The sequence below is a fragment of the Aphis gossypii genome, chromosome 1, assembly GCF_020184175.1.
Source record: "Aphis gossypii isolate Hap1 chromosome 1, ASM2018417v2, whole genome shotgun sequence".
Lineage (NCBI taxonomy): Eukaryota > Metazoa > Arthropoda > Insecta > Hemiptera > Aphididae > Aphis > Aphis gossypii.
The window spans coordinates 87,508,492-87,527,433 of NC_065530.1; the positions used below are offsets into that span (position 1 = coordinate 87,508,492).

General features: G+C 23.2%; 1 protein-coding gene across 4 annotated transcripts in view; it reads right to left on the bottom strand.

Annotated features, from left to right (window-relative positions):
• Positions 1-7,307: 7,307 nt before the first annotated feature.
• Positions 7,308-18,942, bottom strand: part of LOC114119934 (longitudinals lacking protein, isoforms A/B/D/L-like) — a 196,408-nt gene continuing 184,773 nt past the window's right edge. The window contains exons 5-8 of one of the 4 annotated variants that reach the window (XR_007605552.1): positions 12,415-12,492; positions 10,544-10,778; positions 8,914-9,001; positions 7,542-7,652 (exon numbers count right to left, since the gene is read on the bottom strand). Coding sequence is in view for 3 of the 4 variants with exons in the window: in XM_027983605.2 (XP_027839406.1) it covers positions 13,206-13,432 (227 nt within the window). In the remaining variant the exon portion in view is untranslated. Of the gene's footprint in view, positions 7,653-8,913; positions 9,002-10,543; positions 10,779-12,414; positions 12,493-13,190; positions 13,433-18,942 lie in introns of those variants that run through there. The other 3 variants (XM_050205723.1, XM_050205779.1, XM_027983605.2) reach the window with 3 other exon arrangements.

An 18,942-nucleotide genomic window follows, 5' to 3' on the forward strand; every position in this document is an offset into this window, starting at 1 on the left:
TTTGACACATATATAGGGGCGCCATTCACCGGTAGTACACAATGACAATAAATCTAAAAAATAATTAACAACAGTTAAAAATAAATTATGATTTTATAACAATAAATAATGCGATAAGAATCTACTTAAGGCAAATAATAAACAAATAACTAAATAAAATTCTAATGATATATTAGTACTCGGAATTGAAATGTCTTACAAGTTAAATTCAATAATTTAAAAATGGTATATTGTAATAATTTGCTTACCTTTATCATGATTTTTTATAATTTTTTGATTAAATTTTTTGATTGAAGTTATTGATTACGTGTTGGATAATAATAAGTAATAACTTAATCATTTAATAATGTTTAATTGAACAATCAAATGTAATAAATGATAAATTAATTGTATTTATCTATGCCCTATGGTAACATTTTATAATTCAGCCATCTTTCTTGCTCAAATTGAGAAGTTTAATAATAAGTACAATTATAAAAAATAATTAACACCTGAAATGTAATTTTTATGCTGGTAGTATCTCATTTATAAATTTACAGACATTGTTATGATAAAATTAGACAAAATTCAGTTTATGTATAAAAATCATATGTCTACGAAGGTGCTCTTTACGTTTGAACGGTCTATTGCACATAACACATGGAAACTTCCATTCGACTCCACATTCATACTTAATATGTCTTACCAATCCTCTACTATATGTATATAGTTGAAAACAATTTGGTCATTGATAGGAACGAACTGAAATTTAAAAAAAAATTTTGAATTGTATATAACATAAATATATATAAAAAGTATAAATACATATATTTAAATTATAACTGAGATAAGCAAGATATAAAAAAATTAAAATGCTATAGTCTATAATCAATTTTTTGAACATTAATTACCAGATAATGAACATATAGTTTATGGTATAAAATTCTAATTTTATTTGTAAAATAAGAACAATTGAAATGAAAATTTTATCTTATATTATAGGATAATATAATATATATAATATATATATACATAACATCTATGTTAAAAATATCTTTTATCTCATGAATAATCAATTAATCCCATACAATATTTTTCATTTCTTATCTAATTGACTTATTTTTTGATAATAATGTTCTATTTTTGATTAAGATTAAATTTTCAAATTTGGTATGTATACTTAAATAATACAATTCAATATGTTAAAGATCTTAAATATGGTACATCATTGATGTATTGCAATACAATTTATTTACCAGGTGTAGGCACAAAATAGTGTATTATATTGAATAGTTCTTATACCTTATGTATTTAAGTTAAAAACAATAAACAATTTTTTCATTTAAGTATTAAAAAAATAAAAATGTTATGTTTAAATTAATGTTGATTATTATTAACCATATAAAATATAATTTACAAGATTTTAGTTATACAAAAATTATAACTTTAAACATTTTATTAAAATAATATATATATATATATCTATATATTATAAAGAAATAAATACCTAAATAAATGTATTTTCAAATGATTAACCAACTTAATTTAAAATTTTACAATATTATTCTATGAACCAAGACTAGATTTCTTTGATAACTCGTTTTATGTTTAAACATTTTGTTACACATTAAGCAACAAAACTCAGGAGGCTTTCCACACTCTACACGTATATGATATTTAAAACCTGTTTTAGTTTTGTATTGGCGTCCACATTGTAAACATATGTATGGCTCTGAAATTAAAAAAATAATATTTCATAATTTAAAACATAAATATTGTAAAATTTTACATAATAAAACATGTATTTTGGTAAATATAACATACATAAATATTAGTTATTAATAAAAAAATACTCAAGATATTGTAAGTATACGCAATAGTGATGTATGTGTCTTTGGATTGGGAAGACATTAAAAATAAATAAATCATTTATAATAAGTATCTCATAACTTGTTATAACAATAATCCCTAACAGGTTTTTAATAATCGTTTATTAACACTACATCTTGCCGAGTGAGACAAATTTGACAATGTCTCAAATTTTTTTTTAAACTGTACTTAGATGATAACTGAATTTAACTGCCATACCGGCACAGCTAGCTCACTAAAATGGCCCAAACTAGTTTAACTAAGAACTCTAAAAAAATATATATATTCTTAATTATTATACATTATATTATTTTTTTAATTACAAAAATGTGTTTTATGTTTGTAAAAAACAGAGACAACTCATGCATGAGTATTATCCTTTTAATATAGAATAGTATTTATGTATACTTTATTATTTAAAAAACAATAGTATATAAAATTTATCTTATAATAATATTTCCTGTGATCTCCATAAAAATGTCATGACTAACATAAGTATTTAATTAATATGTAAGATTATATATTATTATTTATTTACATACACAAGTCAAAACATATTATTTTAAACCATGTTACAATCAAATTATAGTATTTAGTTGTAAATGAACATTTTGTTTTGAAAATACCATAGAGTATTGTGGAATTATGACAATGTTACATTACAATTACATTTGAATGTGTCAGATAATTGAGATACACTGAATATTTATTTTAGGTAGGTACTATGAGTAATTACAAAATCAAAATTCCATTCATAGCAATCATTTAATCATTGAAAAACTGCAGAAACAATTTTTTTAATTATTTAGTTCATGTAATATGCAGTTTTTTCCATATTATGTATTCACTTTTACTTAATTTAATAATACATTTAATACTGAATGACAAAATAATAATATAATTCTTAATCAATGCGTAAAAATGATTAACACATTTATAATTATTTATTATAATAATTTTACTAAGCATAAATAAATCTATAACACCTGATTCAAACCTCATAAAAAAAACAAAAATGGGTAAAATATCTTTAAATAATTAATGTAAGATTATATTTTAATTTTGCATTTCTATGGAATCCATTAGGAACAAAATCAACTATTAAATAAAAATAATATTCAGAATAAAGTAGATTAAATTAAATTTAAAAAATAATACACTTGATATCTGTAGTTATAGATTAGCGCATAACATATATGAGCATTAATAATAATTATTCTGTTAGTAATTGTTAGTACTGAACTGGTTTTTTCAAAAATAGTTAAAATACTAATTGATACTCGTCAAGCATATTATGTTTAAAAGCCATGTGAGTTTTCCAATTGGATTTATAATTAAATTTTTTCAAGCAGATTTTACAGCTGAATGCAGGTGGAAAGTCTGAACAAGACATCAGGTGTTGTTTTAGATGGTCATTGCGTTTAAAAGACTTGAAACATTGATTACATTTAAACCGACGAGGTACTCCACATTCAGTCATGTGTCTATGGAGTTGTTTTGATGCCTTGTAAGTTCGACCACAATTTTTAGGACATACCCATCTGCATTCCGAAGAATATTCTAAACATACAAATAAATTTATAATTTTAATAATTCATTAAATAATCAGTTTGAAGCAATAAATCATGCATTTAAAAAAAAAAATTGGAAAAATAAAGTAAATTTACATGATTTTCAGTGAAATAATAGTTGATAAAAGAATTATTCAACCAGTTGCTGAAAAATATTCACAATTAGGTACTTTTATTCCTCAAATAAAATTCAAAAAAAAAATAACCAACAACTATACAATAAAATATTAGTTACATTATAAATTAACAGTCAAAATATTACAATATTACAAATTAAAAATTGATATTAGTTAATTTTAAGTTATTCATTTTTTACCAAATAAAATTAAAAATAATAATCAAATTTTATCTAGTCACATTTTTTATTCAAAGTCTTATAGCTAAAACTTTCCATTTGAACAAAAATATCTATAAAAACAATAATATAATTTACAAAACATAAATGAGTTAAATTTATCAATTGAACTTTTCATGACTAAATTAGTTTAGTTACAAATGTTAATGGTAAAAGATCTAACATATTAGATACATTAATGTAATATAATGTATAAAGCTAATGAATAAAGCCATTGAATTCAAGTTAAGCAAAAAAAAAAATAAATAGTACCAGTTACATTTAATGCAATGATGGAAAGTACTTTTTTCATAAAAGTGAAAAGTATTAAAAACAAAAAAAGTTGAAGTAGTATTATGACTTAGAATGAAATATAGTGAAGGTGGTTATGTTTGAATAGCTACTTCTCAGTTTCTATTTTTAATCTTTAAATAGTAATAGTTGTACTTAAATTATTTAATTTATTTAAAATATATCTAGAATATAAATTATATAAATATGAAAAAGTAGTAGATACGTATTAATAGAATCCAATATAAAATGTAGGAAACTTAAAAAAAATTCAAATAAAAAGGCATAGTAAATTATAGTAAAATTATAATTAATTACATCTTTATATATATTATATTAAAACATAAATTTAAATTTTTTTCATAAATCTTGAAACTATTTATAAAATAGTTAAATGTGCTACTCCCATATGGTAACGAAGACTTTTAAGATGTCCAAACTGTTTGGAACATATTTGACAGTTTATAATAACTCCACATTCTTTAAGAAGATGATTTTTTAAATGATATTTTCTATTAAGTCCGCCAAATTTCCGTTGACAATAATTATTATTGGGACATTTTACTGGGTCAGGTTTTGCTAAATAGTCCAAACATTCTAACCATTTTCTTACTGAAACAAAAGAGGATGTTTTTAAATAATTATTAAATAGGTAAATAAAAATATGTGTAACTCCTACCAATAAATCATAATAACTTATATAAATGTTTATTGTTTTTTAAAACATGCATAGTTAGAAATTAGTATTTTATAATTACATTACTTATTATTAATCATTATCTGAATAAATTCGAAAAAATGTATTTAACTTGGACAATAGTATGTAATGCATGAAAATACAATTATGGTTAAATAAAAACAATGTTTAGTTATTTAAATTTTAAAGTTTAATTTGCATTGTTATTTAATGGGATTATGTGTACTGGAAATTGAAGTCATAATATGAATAAAGTTATCGATATTTTTCCAAAATCAAAATTTCTGGAATGAACTTTTTCCTGAATGGTATTTTATGTTTATCCGAAAATTCGTAAACCAGTAACGTTTTTCAAGAACACTTTTTACCCAAATTGATATAAGAGTCGATAAAATTATAATTCATAATATTATTAATATATAAAAATGAATTACTTAATAAAATTAATAATAATATAATAAACTATGTAGAGTAATCATTAAATATTAATAAGATATATTATGTCGTTGTAATAACATAAAGTGCGATAAACGCAAGATATAGATACCCATACTTTTTTGTAAATACTATCTTTATCGCAAAAATAAATGATTATTGATCGATTAAAATATATATCAATAGTTGTGTTTTAAGTTATAGGTGTAAAATATAATATTATACAGAAAATACGCCCATGTAGCTCTTCGTAATAACTACATTCTTAAATTTTTTATTTCGGGAACCATTGAGAAAAAGGCATTGTAGCCAAAAAACCATTCAAGAATTTTGATTCGGGAAAAATGATGAGTACATTAATATAGTTCTAATAAGCTGTTATAATAACAGAATAGTATCCATTTTTAAGCATTGTGTTCATTGTGTTTTTCTAAAATACTGCACATTGTCAATAGTTTTAGTAACTGTAAATGTATGCAAACAATTTATACTTAAATATTCCTAAATGTAAAATATTTTTTTCCAAAAAAAAAAAAAAAAAAGGTTACCATAATATTAAAAATTATTTATTTTAAATGATGTTGAGATAATTTAGGTCAACTATAGGTTAGTTATTAACAACCGTTGACTAGATTCAATAAAGATAAAAATAGACAGAATAAATCAATTCTAAGTAGATTATTATTTTGAACATTAAAAACATCTTATCAGACTATTTTATTATAGGTACTTAAAACTTGGATCCTTAGATATGAGAAGACACGAGCCATCTGATTAATTAATAAATTATTAAATAGCCTTATTTTTAATAAAATAAATTGACAGTTTAACTATGTGTTAGGTAACTGTTATTAACAGGATTTTAGCCCCGGGCGCAAAACTAGGTAGTTGATTACTTTATGAGCTACTTCAACCTACAATATACATAGCAAAAACACTCATTTAATTAGGTTTTTAATATTTTTTTCTGTTTTAACAAAATTAGATTATTTAATGTATATCTTAATTATAAATAAAAATAATTTATATCTTAATCTCACACTTAATAATAAATAAATAAATAAGCTGAAATTAATATTTTTTAAATAATTTTCTAAGTTAAACACATATTTTTTGTTACTTCACCTGTTTAAAATAAAACATATAAGTAATAATGATGAATTTAAAACACATATTATTTTTATTTTTTTTTATTTAAGAAACCAAATAACATAAAGATAATATAGTTAGAATAACATTTAAATATAAATTCATTTAATTAATAAAAAAATACATTATTTAAAACAATTAGAACAAAAGGAACAACAACTTAGTTAGCAGCATACATTAACATTTATTAATATTATTAAGTACTTTATTTAACATCTACAAGAGATCTCACATAATATTATGATGAAATAAGAAAACCTATAAAGTATAATTATTAATTCAATCTCTATTCTACAATGTAAGCTACTATAGAATTTTAAAGAAACCTATTGATTTCAGTTTTAACCTCTCTAGTAGAAATTAAAATGATATATAAAATATTATCATATTGACACGCTGTCACAATTATATTACCAAGTTAGACCCAAATAAAACATTTTTTTCATTTCATGTTCTTTACCTTAGATTGCTAAACAATTATAATATTGAGTTATGAAAAATTGATTTTTGTTTAGATATTACAGTGCTTCTCAATCGATACACAATAAGAGGAGGAAAAAGAAAAATGTATTTATTTGACACAGTTTTTCTTAAGAGACATAGGTAAATATTATTGCTTATTAAAAATTAATATTTTTTTGTTAATTTAAATGGGATATAATAGTTTGATATGTATGGTATGCTATAGACTTAATATTTCTCATCAAAAGTACATAATTCATTTTTTTATGCCTATTCATCAGTGACAAAAAAATATATTAGTTTAAACTTTTGGAAAGTTTAGACTAAATACTAAATATTTAAAAAAACTGATTGAAGCTAAACAATCATAAGGTTCATATTAAATTCTATAATTACTAATATTATTATTAAATTTATTGTATGACTGATTAAATTAATATAATATACATATTGTTTCTTAATTTTTAATTGACGATATAATATGGTATATTAATAAAAAATAGGATGCATAACACTGATATAACAGATCAATCATATTTTATTATCCAGAATAAGACCAGAAATAAATTATATAATATATATATATAAATATAATAAATACAATAGCAACAAACATATAAATATATATTTTTATATTTATTATTTAGTATTTGATTACATTTATTATGCTAAACTCATCAATTATGTAATAAACTATAGTGCCTATTTAAATTAGATTTTTGGTGAAATCTACGTTCACAAATTGTACATATGAACATTTTCTCAATACCACATTCATATATTTCATGTCGACGAAGGTTTGCTTTATATTTATATGAATTACCACATTTCTCACACGAATACCGTGGTAAATGGAATAAACAACCTGTGAACATTTTTGAGTAATAATTTATTATTAAATAAGTACTTTTCTTTATACATTATTATATCATTAAACATAACAAAATGCATGCAATTAAAAACAAACATTATCTACTATTAAAATAAGTAATAATGCTATGACAATATTGTATAAGATGATGATAAAAAGTACAATATACTATAAGTATATTATTCAAACTTCAAAAGAACATAATTTATATGCAAATAAATACTACTGTAAAATAAATAATGAAACATAGAGTGAACATTTAATATAATGAGCATAGAATAACATTTCATAAACTATTTAGATTAATAAATTATAGATGTTATTTTATGAGAACAGTACCTTTAAAAATATATTTAAATATTTTAGAATATCTTGATGCTTATTTTATATTTTCAATTGTAATTATATAAAAAGAAAAAAAAATTATGTTATCTGTCAATCAGTGGCGGTTATAAAATTATGTTCAAGGGGGGGAGGGGGAGGACAAAAATAAAGCCAACCCTCCCACAGCGTATTTTTATGTATAGTATGTACTTATAATATAAAATGTACATAATATGAATTATAGCTATAGTAATGTATAAAAAAAGATATAAATGATGTACCATAAATGTATTAACTTAATAATCTTATAATAAAAATAATTATAATAAAATCATATGCGTTTTTTTTTTTGCTTGGCAAAGAGTATAATATTAATATTAAAAGATATACTTGTTTTATAAATGCAGAGGGAGCGAAGCGAGCAATAATATTTTGAGCCGTTAAATTTAATTTACGGTAACATAAAATAGCCCTATTTGCCCCTGGTGTGTATCCACTGATTTCTATACAAAGTTAACCAGTGTGTTTATCATCTCATATTCTAATCACAATCATTAGCAACAGAAAAAACTATGGACTTATATAATATAGGTACTATCTGTGGTTAAAAAGTAAAATATGATTAAGAAAGAGCCCAAGGAGGGGCAAACCACCTATTGCCCCCCCCTTATAACCGCCATTGCTGTCAATGTACCTTAAATATATTTTGTATAGTTCACATTCAATGATGACCATTTTAGATCTTTTCAATTATTTAATTTTTTTTTAATTAACTTTGAGGTTTTATATTTATTTCATTAAAAATTGTATTCAATTTTTATCATTAAATAATTAAGTTTTATAATTATAATGAATATATAACACAAAATGCTTCTTTTTGCAATCAAGAGATATAGTTTAAGTTTGGTAATAACAAATATTTGATACTTACAGCAAAAAAAAATATCTGAATAAAATTACTTCATCTTGGATGGTGGATAAAAAATACAATTTTCAAGTTCAATCATCAAACTACCAGACTGAAAAGTATTTATTAACATTATAATATAGGTATCTATTTAATAAATAAATATATGTATAATACATAAATATTTAATTGCTTAGATTACAGTACTAAGAAATTCTATAATAAAGAATTGTAATAAATAAATATACAGAAAAAATAACACAAAATTAAACCATTATCAACCACAATTTAAATAAGTAAATAACTTTTTAAGAAAAATATAAAATTATTAAAATCTTTTATCAGTTTTTTCTCTCATTATCTTATAGAACCACTATAAGATTAAATCACAATAAATAGTTTAAAAAATAATTTTGAAAGGAACATAATTTATTGTAGGTTATTGTAATTTATTAAATTTGAAGTATAAAAATTAATATTTAAACCTATATTAAACTAGAAATTAATAAATACTTGAAAATGGACTATTTTTGAACAAAATCTATACTTCATGTAACGAAGCAAAATGAATTAAAAGAATAATAAACATTTAATTGAAAGTGTAGTTAGAAGAATGAAATGATAGAAGATACCACATAAAATTATAAAGCATTATTGTTTCATCTAAGCCAGTTATCAATTTCTTTATATAGCAATACTATTAACAAATGTTAAAAATTTCTCACTTGAAAAAAAATTTGTATTTTTAATTGTAGTTAATATTCCACAGTTTATATAACAGGGTTAAGTGATAGATAACTAATATTTGGTAGTATGTTTATGTTAAGCAATTAGTACTTAGAACATTTGACATGTTAGATATTACAATAAATTTTATACAAATAAATATAAAATAAATAAAAATTGATATTTATTAAGCATGTATAATACACATATTGGACCAGTTTAAACATTAAAATATAATACTTGAAGCAACTATATTAAGAAATATATAGTTTATAAATAGTAAATAAATAGGTTAAAACAAAAAAAAAAAACATAAAAAATGATACATACAAATTAAGTCTAAGGTATACATTAGTAATAAAAATGATAAATGTTTATAAAATGGCACAAATTATTCTAAACACATATTATTGACAATTGTATTCATATATTTCAGATTTACTGAAAAATGTATTTTTTATACATTGTTACTGATGATAGGTATTTAATATGTATAACTGTTCAAAAAGTATAAAATAAATTTAATATAGAAAATTAAATTGTATGACACTGATGAAGTTTTGCAATATAAATAACTAATGGGATTTTCCAATCCCAATTATATAGTTTTAAAGTAACTTCAATAAAAACTATATTATTAATATTGCTACATTAAAAATTTTTTGACAAATGCTCAAGTTTAGTTTTAAAACAATTTCATTCCAATCAGTTAAAAATTGTGATTGTCTTTAAGAAAAACAAAATATTAAAATATCAACATCACACATATCTTATATCAGACTTTTTTTCTACTTGGAAAACTTCTCATATATATTTTGGAAGTTCTAAATAAGGATAAATTAATGAAACCACTAATTAAAATTGTTTTAACTTATAATAAGTATTATATTACATAGAACACTTAAACTGTGTATACTCAACTACGTACTTGTGGACATTCATTTGATGTGCTTTGAAGCTGACAGGTTGTTTAAAATATTTGTTACATTCTTGACAGTAAAACTTCGGTTTCACACCACATTCGTAACGCATATGTACACTGATAGCTTGTTTAGATTTATACTTCTTACCACATTGATTTGTACAGTAAAAAAGACCATCCGAAGACGGACCGGGGTATTTGTTCATTCTTCCAGATTTTGGGTTGAATAATAATGGCTTAACTGCAAAATAAAAATATATAGTTAGTAAGTTTATGTGAAAAAGAATCTAAGAGTTAACCATGCACTGTTATGTTTAATTAAGTGCAAATAAGAAGAAAAACAGTCAAAAAGCAAACATTTGTTAACTATTCTAAGTTTAAAATTTAAAATAAAATTGCATTTTTTTACAAAAAAAGAAATAATAATAAGCTTAAAATAAAAATGGTGCTAAATAAGTTTGAAGAATCTTACATTGGCGTTAGTAGTTATTATGATTTCTTATATGACACAAATATAAAGGTAATATATTAAAAGGTAATTCAATTTTAAATTTAAATAAAACAGATCTTATATATTTAAATAACTCAAAAACTAAGAAATTAGGTACAACAATATCCAGTGATTTTTTTATAAAATATCTCTTACAATTACAGTAATATTACTATTACTAAACAGTTAAGTAAGAATAAATTAATTTTACAATTTGATCATTTTAAATATACAACTACAATACTATAATAAGGTCAAATATTATGATTATAATATAATATAGTACTTTTGACAAGAAAAACATATTAATATTTATGTATAAATTTAAAATTATATAGATATAAATAATTATAATTTTATCTATACAAGATAAATATTGAATAGTTATTATTTACAATGTAGAAAATATCATGGTAATTAATACAATACAATATTAGATATATACTCATTTGTTATCTCACATACACAGGAAATTTATACTCTGAATAATAAACAATATTGACATTTTTAATCTAAAGGTACATATTAACAATCATAACATTTTATTTACTGATTATTATCTTGCATTTTCTAAATACTTTTATTTTAATAAGACAATAATTTAATATAAATAATTCATTAAAATTTTAAAATAAATAAAACAGAGGATAAATCCTAGAAAATGTTCTTGACTTTAAATCTTAAAACATCAATTTATTTAAATGTTAAAAATCATATTTTAAATGCAGAATATTAATTTCCTATATTACATGTATATAACTGACTGGGAAAATATCAATGTGAATACATCCTACTAGCAAGTGTTGCTCTGCTTTTTTTACTATCGCACATCATACCAAAATAAATGTTTAGTAGTTCCAATTGTATATGTCTAAAATATTAATACGAAATGACCTATTACCAAACGTTAAGGTAAGAAATTTATCTATATTCTAAGGCCATTGTCTTAAGGTATTTGAATTTTTAAATTTATAAGTATGTAAAATATAAATGTTTAAAAATACTCAAAATTTATAATATCATAATAACTGACAAGAGAACACAGATAATATTCTTACCTTGAAGTTTGATATTAGGTCATTTCACTCTAATATTTAAGCTAAACATATTTTTTTTTTACTGAACATGTATTTTGGTACAGTATACATTAGTAAGGCGGAGATGACACATACTGGTACATTATCTTTTTAAGCAAAATATAGTATCACATGGATTTAATGTGATTTTAATAAAAATGTTTTAAATATTTAAATTTTAATTAATGTTACAAAATGAAGTGATTTCATATGAATTTTAAAGTTTCCTGGCTGTTTAAATTTTTTGTTACAGATATTGCAATGGTATTTTGGTGGTACATTACATTCATATTTTAAATGATTGTATAAACCTGGTTTAGTTTTATAATTGCGGTGGCAGTTCTTGTTTGGGCAGTTATATAACTTTCCATTATTTTGAATCCAAACATCTAAACACACAATTAAAAATTAATTGAAAATAATTTAGAAAAAATATAACAAATCAGATATAAATTTAAAATATAATAATTAAATTTGTACATTAACATAAATAAATCCACTTGCATTAAAGTTTGATCTCTACTATAGATCTCTACAAATCTTACTATGATAAAAAATAAGGTATAAACAAAATAAGATAAATATTATGGTTATATAGTATGTTTAATCAAGCACATACCAAAAGCAACACAACATACATTACTTGTGTTTTAAATTATATATTGCAATAGAAACCACAATTAAAATTTTTTAAAAGTACTCAGTACATATGTCTAAATTACAAGCATTGGAAATTTTAATTCTATATTTAAAAATATACGATTTTTTTTTTTTAATTGATAGTATACCTAATTATCCTGAAATAAAATAACTATATTATGGTAATACATTATTAGAAAAATACATACATATTTTTTAAATAATAAAAAACATTTTTCTGAAAAAAAAATATATAATATGTATAAATATGGAAATTAATATTGTATACATATAAGTTATTTAAAAATTTAATATCATAATATATAGCATAGGATTTAATTAATATATATTTATCAGTATAAAATTATTATTTAGTACAATATGTAAATGTTAACACTTGTATTTTTGGAACATATGTACATAGGTTATAACACAGATCATAATCTTAATATCATTATTTCATCTATGTCATATAGATTTGATGTGTTACAGCCATATGTTTTTTAAAATTAGAGCGGTAATAAGTTGCTTTACCACAAATTGTACAAACAAATTGTGGATCTTTGTTACATTCATATTTCATATGGCTTATTACATTTTTCTTGCGACGATATGTCCGCCCACATTGAGTACACTTAAATGCATCTTCACCAAAATATTTCTGTTTGGCACTGTTATTATATCTACCTACTGAAATACAAATAATAAATATTAACAATAGAATTAAATAATTTTAACATTTTATTATAATATACTCAATTGATTATAGTAATAAATTATTATAAGCAATAAAAAAGCATCTTTAATAGATAATTCAATATAATTATAATCATGTTTATAATTTTATTCTTAAGTCAAATCTAAACAGTATCATAACAATTTTTGTATACTATCTTATAATAAAATGTGAAGTATTATCTGGAAATAATAATTATTAGTTAAGTGGATAAAACAATATATATGTATATATAAATATATAACTTCTTAATATTGCTTTAAATATAATAAAGTAATACTAGCTTATAATTAATAAATACATTTATTTTTAACAAAGTATACAAATTTATTAATTAATTTAGTATAATAACATAACAGTATAAAATATATATTATTTTTTAGGCATGGTTATAGTTATGGTTTTTATGATTTAGTTTGTTCCCACCAAAGTTTTATGATATTAAGTTTATTGCTTATATAGTTAATCAGGGTATAAAGCAGAATTGAGTAATTAATTTGAATTAAAACTTGCATAGGTATTTGTTTCTTCTAGTACAATTTGTATATTTTGAAAGTATTTTTATTCGAGTATTAATAACTAATAATTTTTCAATGAAAATTATTAAAATTCCAAAATATTTAATTAAATTCATAAAACAAAATAACATGAAGGCCTTAGCTGTAGTTCTGAAAAACAATAACTGAATAAACCATAATTATGGCTCTTTCTAGGATACAAAGAATTAAGGTACCTTAATGTTGACTTGAAATAATGCAAATCGTATTCTTACAATATGTATGATTACTTTGATTCATAGAATTGTATGCTATTGCTGAACCATCTTGTTTAAACATTCTAAGCTACATTAATATGTCCCTGCTATCTGATATCACTGTTATATTTCATACTAAAAATAATGAGTCACACTACTATATCTATATGGAATATATAAAATCATAAGCTTGAGATTTATATTGATGTTGACCGACTTAAATAATTTTTTTACATGTATTAATGTGTACCTAAAAGATTCTACGCACTGCATAAATTAATGGCAGCAGAGAAAGGTATATACAAAGGGATAGTCTTTCTTCTTTTAAATAAATATTTATGTGTACCCTTCTTAATAACATCTAAAACAATAAGTAAATTTAAATAATCAGGTATAGATTCAGGTACATTTTTAACACTTGATATTAAAAATAAACAATGTAAATTCATGGATTTTACTTTTTTTTAAATTTCCTTATTTACACATTGTTAATATCTTAGTATTACCATTTTCCCATAAAAACTCATAAGAAATACGCCCTTGTAAGCTACTAAGTTAATATTTTCAAGTAATAATAATAAAATATTTTTAAAAAAACCTGTTAAATTATCTGTTACAACAGTAAATAAAAATTAGACCATACTATTATTAAAGTGAATCAACAAACCAGTAATATTAATTTGTAAGAATTTGAAAATCTATTGAGATAGATAGTTCATAACACACCACAATTTAAAATATAATATTAAATTTAAACATTAATTATGTAAAAAAAGTCCTAAATAATAATTTGCCTTAGATTTATTATTGTTAAGTAAACACTATATATGTTAAAATTGTTATAATATTTCAACAGTTGACTTGAATTTTTAAATCAGGAATTCGGGAGAAAGTATAACTTGTATAGCATTATTACAGTATAAAATATTATGATTCACATAACTTCAAAAATTAATAATTTATAAGATGGTAAGAAAATATCAATAATAACGAGTAATCACACATTAACACAGAGTAGGTATAGTAATAATTTTAGTAAATAGACAAAGTAGAGATACTGGAGATTAGATAGCAGTAAAAAGTTAAATCATAAATTATAGTAAATTACATAATAAAACTACCACGAAGTAACTACCGAACGATACGAACTACTTCACAACATGTCACACATACACAATATAGACTAGACGTCTAGACTTGTAAAATATGTTGTTTTATATGTCTATGCTACTACATTATCATTTATCAATCTACACTAGATAATAAGTAGATAGTAATATTATGATGATAATATAATTGTTTATTGTTATTATTATTATTATATGATAATATTACTTTTATCGAGCACGTGAGTGAAAAACAGAATAGGTAAAACCTAGGTGTATTGATCAATACACATTGGGTAAAACCTATAAAAGTAATATTCAATATTACGACGTGATTAATGATTATTACTTATTAGTAATATTGTTTTAGGCATTAGAATTTTCAATTTAGTAATAATTTATTACAAATAGTTACCTACAATAATTTTGGTGTCCTAAGGTGTACTTCAAATTTAAATGGCCAAGCGAAACACCAGTATTAATTATTAAATTGATACATGAATGCCTTTATGGTGCAAAGATCCTATAGTATCTTAATATTACACTAATTTGTGTTGACTAATTCTTAGAAATTGTTAAGGGCCGTCAACAGTAGTTTAGGTATATCTACGTAGAGTGCCGGATCTAGGGGGAGGGGCAAGTGCCAGTGGGAATCCTTGCCCCGGGCGCTCTAAGTATTGACAACCCGCACGCTAATACTATGTAAGGGCGCTAAATTTGTATTAGCCCTGGACATCAAATGTCCTAGATCCGATACTGACTATGTAGTGGCTGGCAGTTGTTAGCTAGACTGGTGCAGAGGCGTAGTTAGGAATTTTCCTTGGTGGGAGGGGATTAAAATTTTTTGGTAGAAAACTGTAGGTATATTTTCACTTTCAAGAAATAAAATCCTGAATATAAATACTACAAAATATTAGTACCTACAATAAGATTATGTGGGAGAATTTATCCCTCTCATTATTCCTTAATTACGCACCAGGAGTGGTGGGTAAGTCAATATACTGTATATTACAAAGACCCCCCAAATATATTATAATTTTGTATTGTAATTCTAAAAAGTATTTTATTTGTTACATTAAAAAATTGTATAAGAACGAGTATACTTCATGGTAATTGATTAGCAGGGTTGGGATTTTATAGCATTTGCATATTTCTTATGAGATGCTTAAAAAATAGCAGAGAAAGTTAAAAATATGTTTCATGATACAGAGAACTCAAATTAAAAATTTTATTTTGCATTTTTTGTGATTTTTTAATATTTAGTGCTTTTTTTGAACTTTTTTCTCATTTTATGAAATTTTATTTTACCAAAACGTGGTTTTAGATTTTTGTCAATAATCGATTTATCATGTAAATTGTAAATGTATAGATTAAGTAAAAAGGCCGATTACACTAATACAACGCCGTACAATTACAGCGATAATATTATATAAATTATAGGTATAAATATACTATTTCGATTTACGATAATTTCGAATTAAGTATTTGCTTCTAATTTTTGTTATCTGCTTATTTTGTTGCGACTTTTTTGTCGATTTCTACTGTAAAATTTCCTTTATTTGCATGTTTTTAGTGCTTGTTTAGAAATATTCAAGGCCATATTATAGCGCATTTTTTTTTTGTTATTTTTTTTTATAAGGCGTTTATTGAAAATTTACAATCTATACATTATATAGTACAAATATAGTACAATAAGTAAATATAATATGGTATAATAGAATAATATAAAAATGGCTTTGAGTAACGTACAGGAAAGCTCGATGTCAAGTCATCTTTTACAATGAATTAAAATTTTTATGAGTAATATAAATGTGTTTTATAGGTTAAGAAGATCTCTGTACCAGTTGCGTTTGAGACGTCTTGTGGGGTTGTCAGGTAGTGTTTTTGGGGTCAATTAAGAGATGAGAGGATTGTGATTTGAAAGGACTTTTCCGTGAAACCTTTTGTAGAAATCGGTAGTTGTGTCGTGGACAGTTTTGATTTGAAGGTTATCGTGGAGTACTTTGTTCATTACATTCCAGAGAGCTTTGGCAATGATACGGAGACAAATTGATAAGAAAGATTGAATCGTGTTAGATTTTTTAGTTGGTCCCCAGAGTATGATGCCATAAGTCCGGGTGGGACGGAGGAGACATTTGTATTTTGTATATGATAATTTTGTTTTGGATGTTGATGCTGGATCTTAGTAAGGGCCTGAGTAGGTGAAGTCTGCTGTTTCCTAACTTAACTAACTTTTTCCGTTTGTCCTTGAGATGCGGATCCTAAGTAAGTTTTCTGTCGAGTGTTAGACCAAGATATTCAACTTGGCTGCAATGTAGAATAGTAGAGTTATTCAAAGTGATCGGCGGGGAGTTTTGTGGTCTTAGAGAAAAGATAGGTTTGGTCTCGTTTATTTTGATCTCCCATTTATTTAATCAAGACATAAGGGTGTTTAGATGGGTTTGGATTTGTTGACTGGCAATGACAGGGTCGCCGTTTGAGGTAAGTATGGCTATGTCGTCTGCGTAAATTCCGATGAGAGTAAACGGATAAACTGGGATATCAGCCGTGTAGAAAATGTAAAGAAATGGGGCAATGTCGCTGCCTTGAGGAATGCTTGCTAGAACTCTATGGTGGGTTGAAAGTTTGTTGTTGATTCTGACTTTGAATGATCTGTTTGCATATTTATGAAATTTTAAGTATTATAAAATCCCAACCCTGTTGATTGGTCTAAATATCTAATTCTAAAATTTGTCTATTCACTAAACTCTAAAGTTATGTTATTAATTTTTTAAAGAATAATTTATATGTAATGTATGATTTAAAATATAATAGGTACCTATATTTTATATATTAGGTAAACTTATACATAAACACGAATAAAATGTATATATATTTGTAATGAGTTGCTGCAGTGGTTTATTAGGAGAGCGATCAAATTTACAAGAATAGAAAAATAAAAATATTAAAAATAAAATCCCTACGGCGTCTTGGATATTATTAACTATAAATAATTTGATTATAGGCCATTTATTTACTTTAAAATAAACGACAATTGTTAACAAGAGTAAAATGAATTCTTCTGCATGTTAAATTGTCTATATATTACGAATTACGATGCACTATACATAAATGCTGTCAGGATATTTATTAAGGCGTGCATAGTATACGCTAATTTTTTAAATTAAATGATTAAACAAATAAGAAATAGTTGTTCTCAGTAACAAAGTAATGCAGGTGACTTATAGAAAATCCATTGGTATTTATAAATATTCATTGAAAATGTAATTGTGGAATTTAAAAAAAATCAAGTTGTTTAAAATTATTAATTGAAAAATAAGTAGTTCTTTGGTAGGTAATTAGGTAAAATAAGATATTTTTAGTATCAATATATATATTTTTTATAAAGTCAGGGAAGTTTAATTACACTCCCTTACACCCTTAGCACCCTCCTTGCAACATCTATGAGATTGTGTATGTTTTTTTCATCAATAGAGATCAAACCTGATTATCAGGTCATTCGGCTTTTGAAATACTCTAGGTCTTAATGTTGTGGTTTTGTTTTAAGTTATTTATTGAAATAAATAATAACCACAGAACGTCATATTTTAGGAGAATAGTTTAT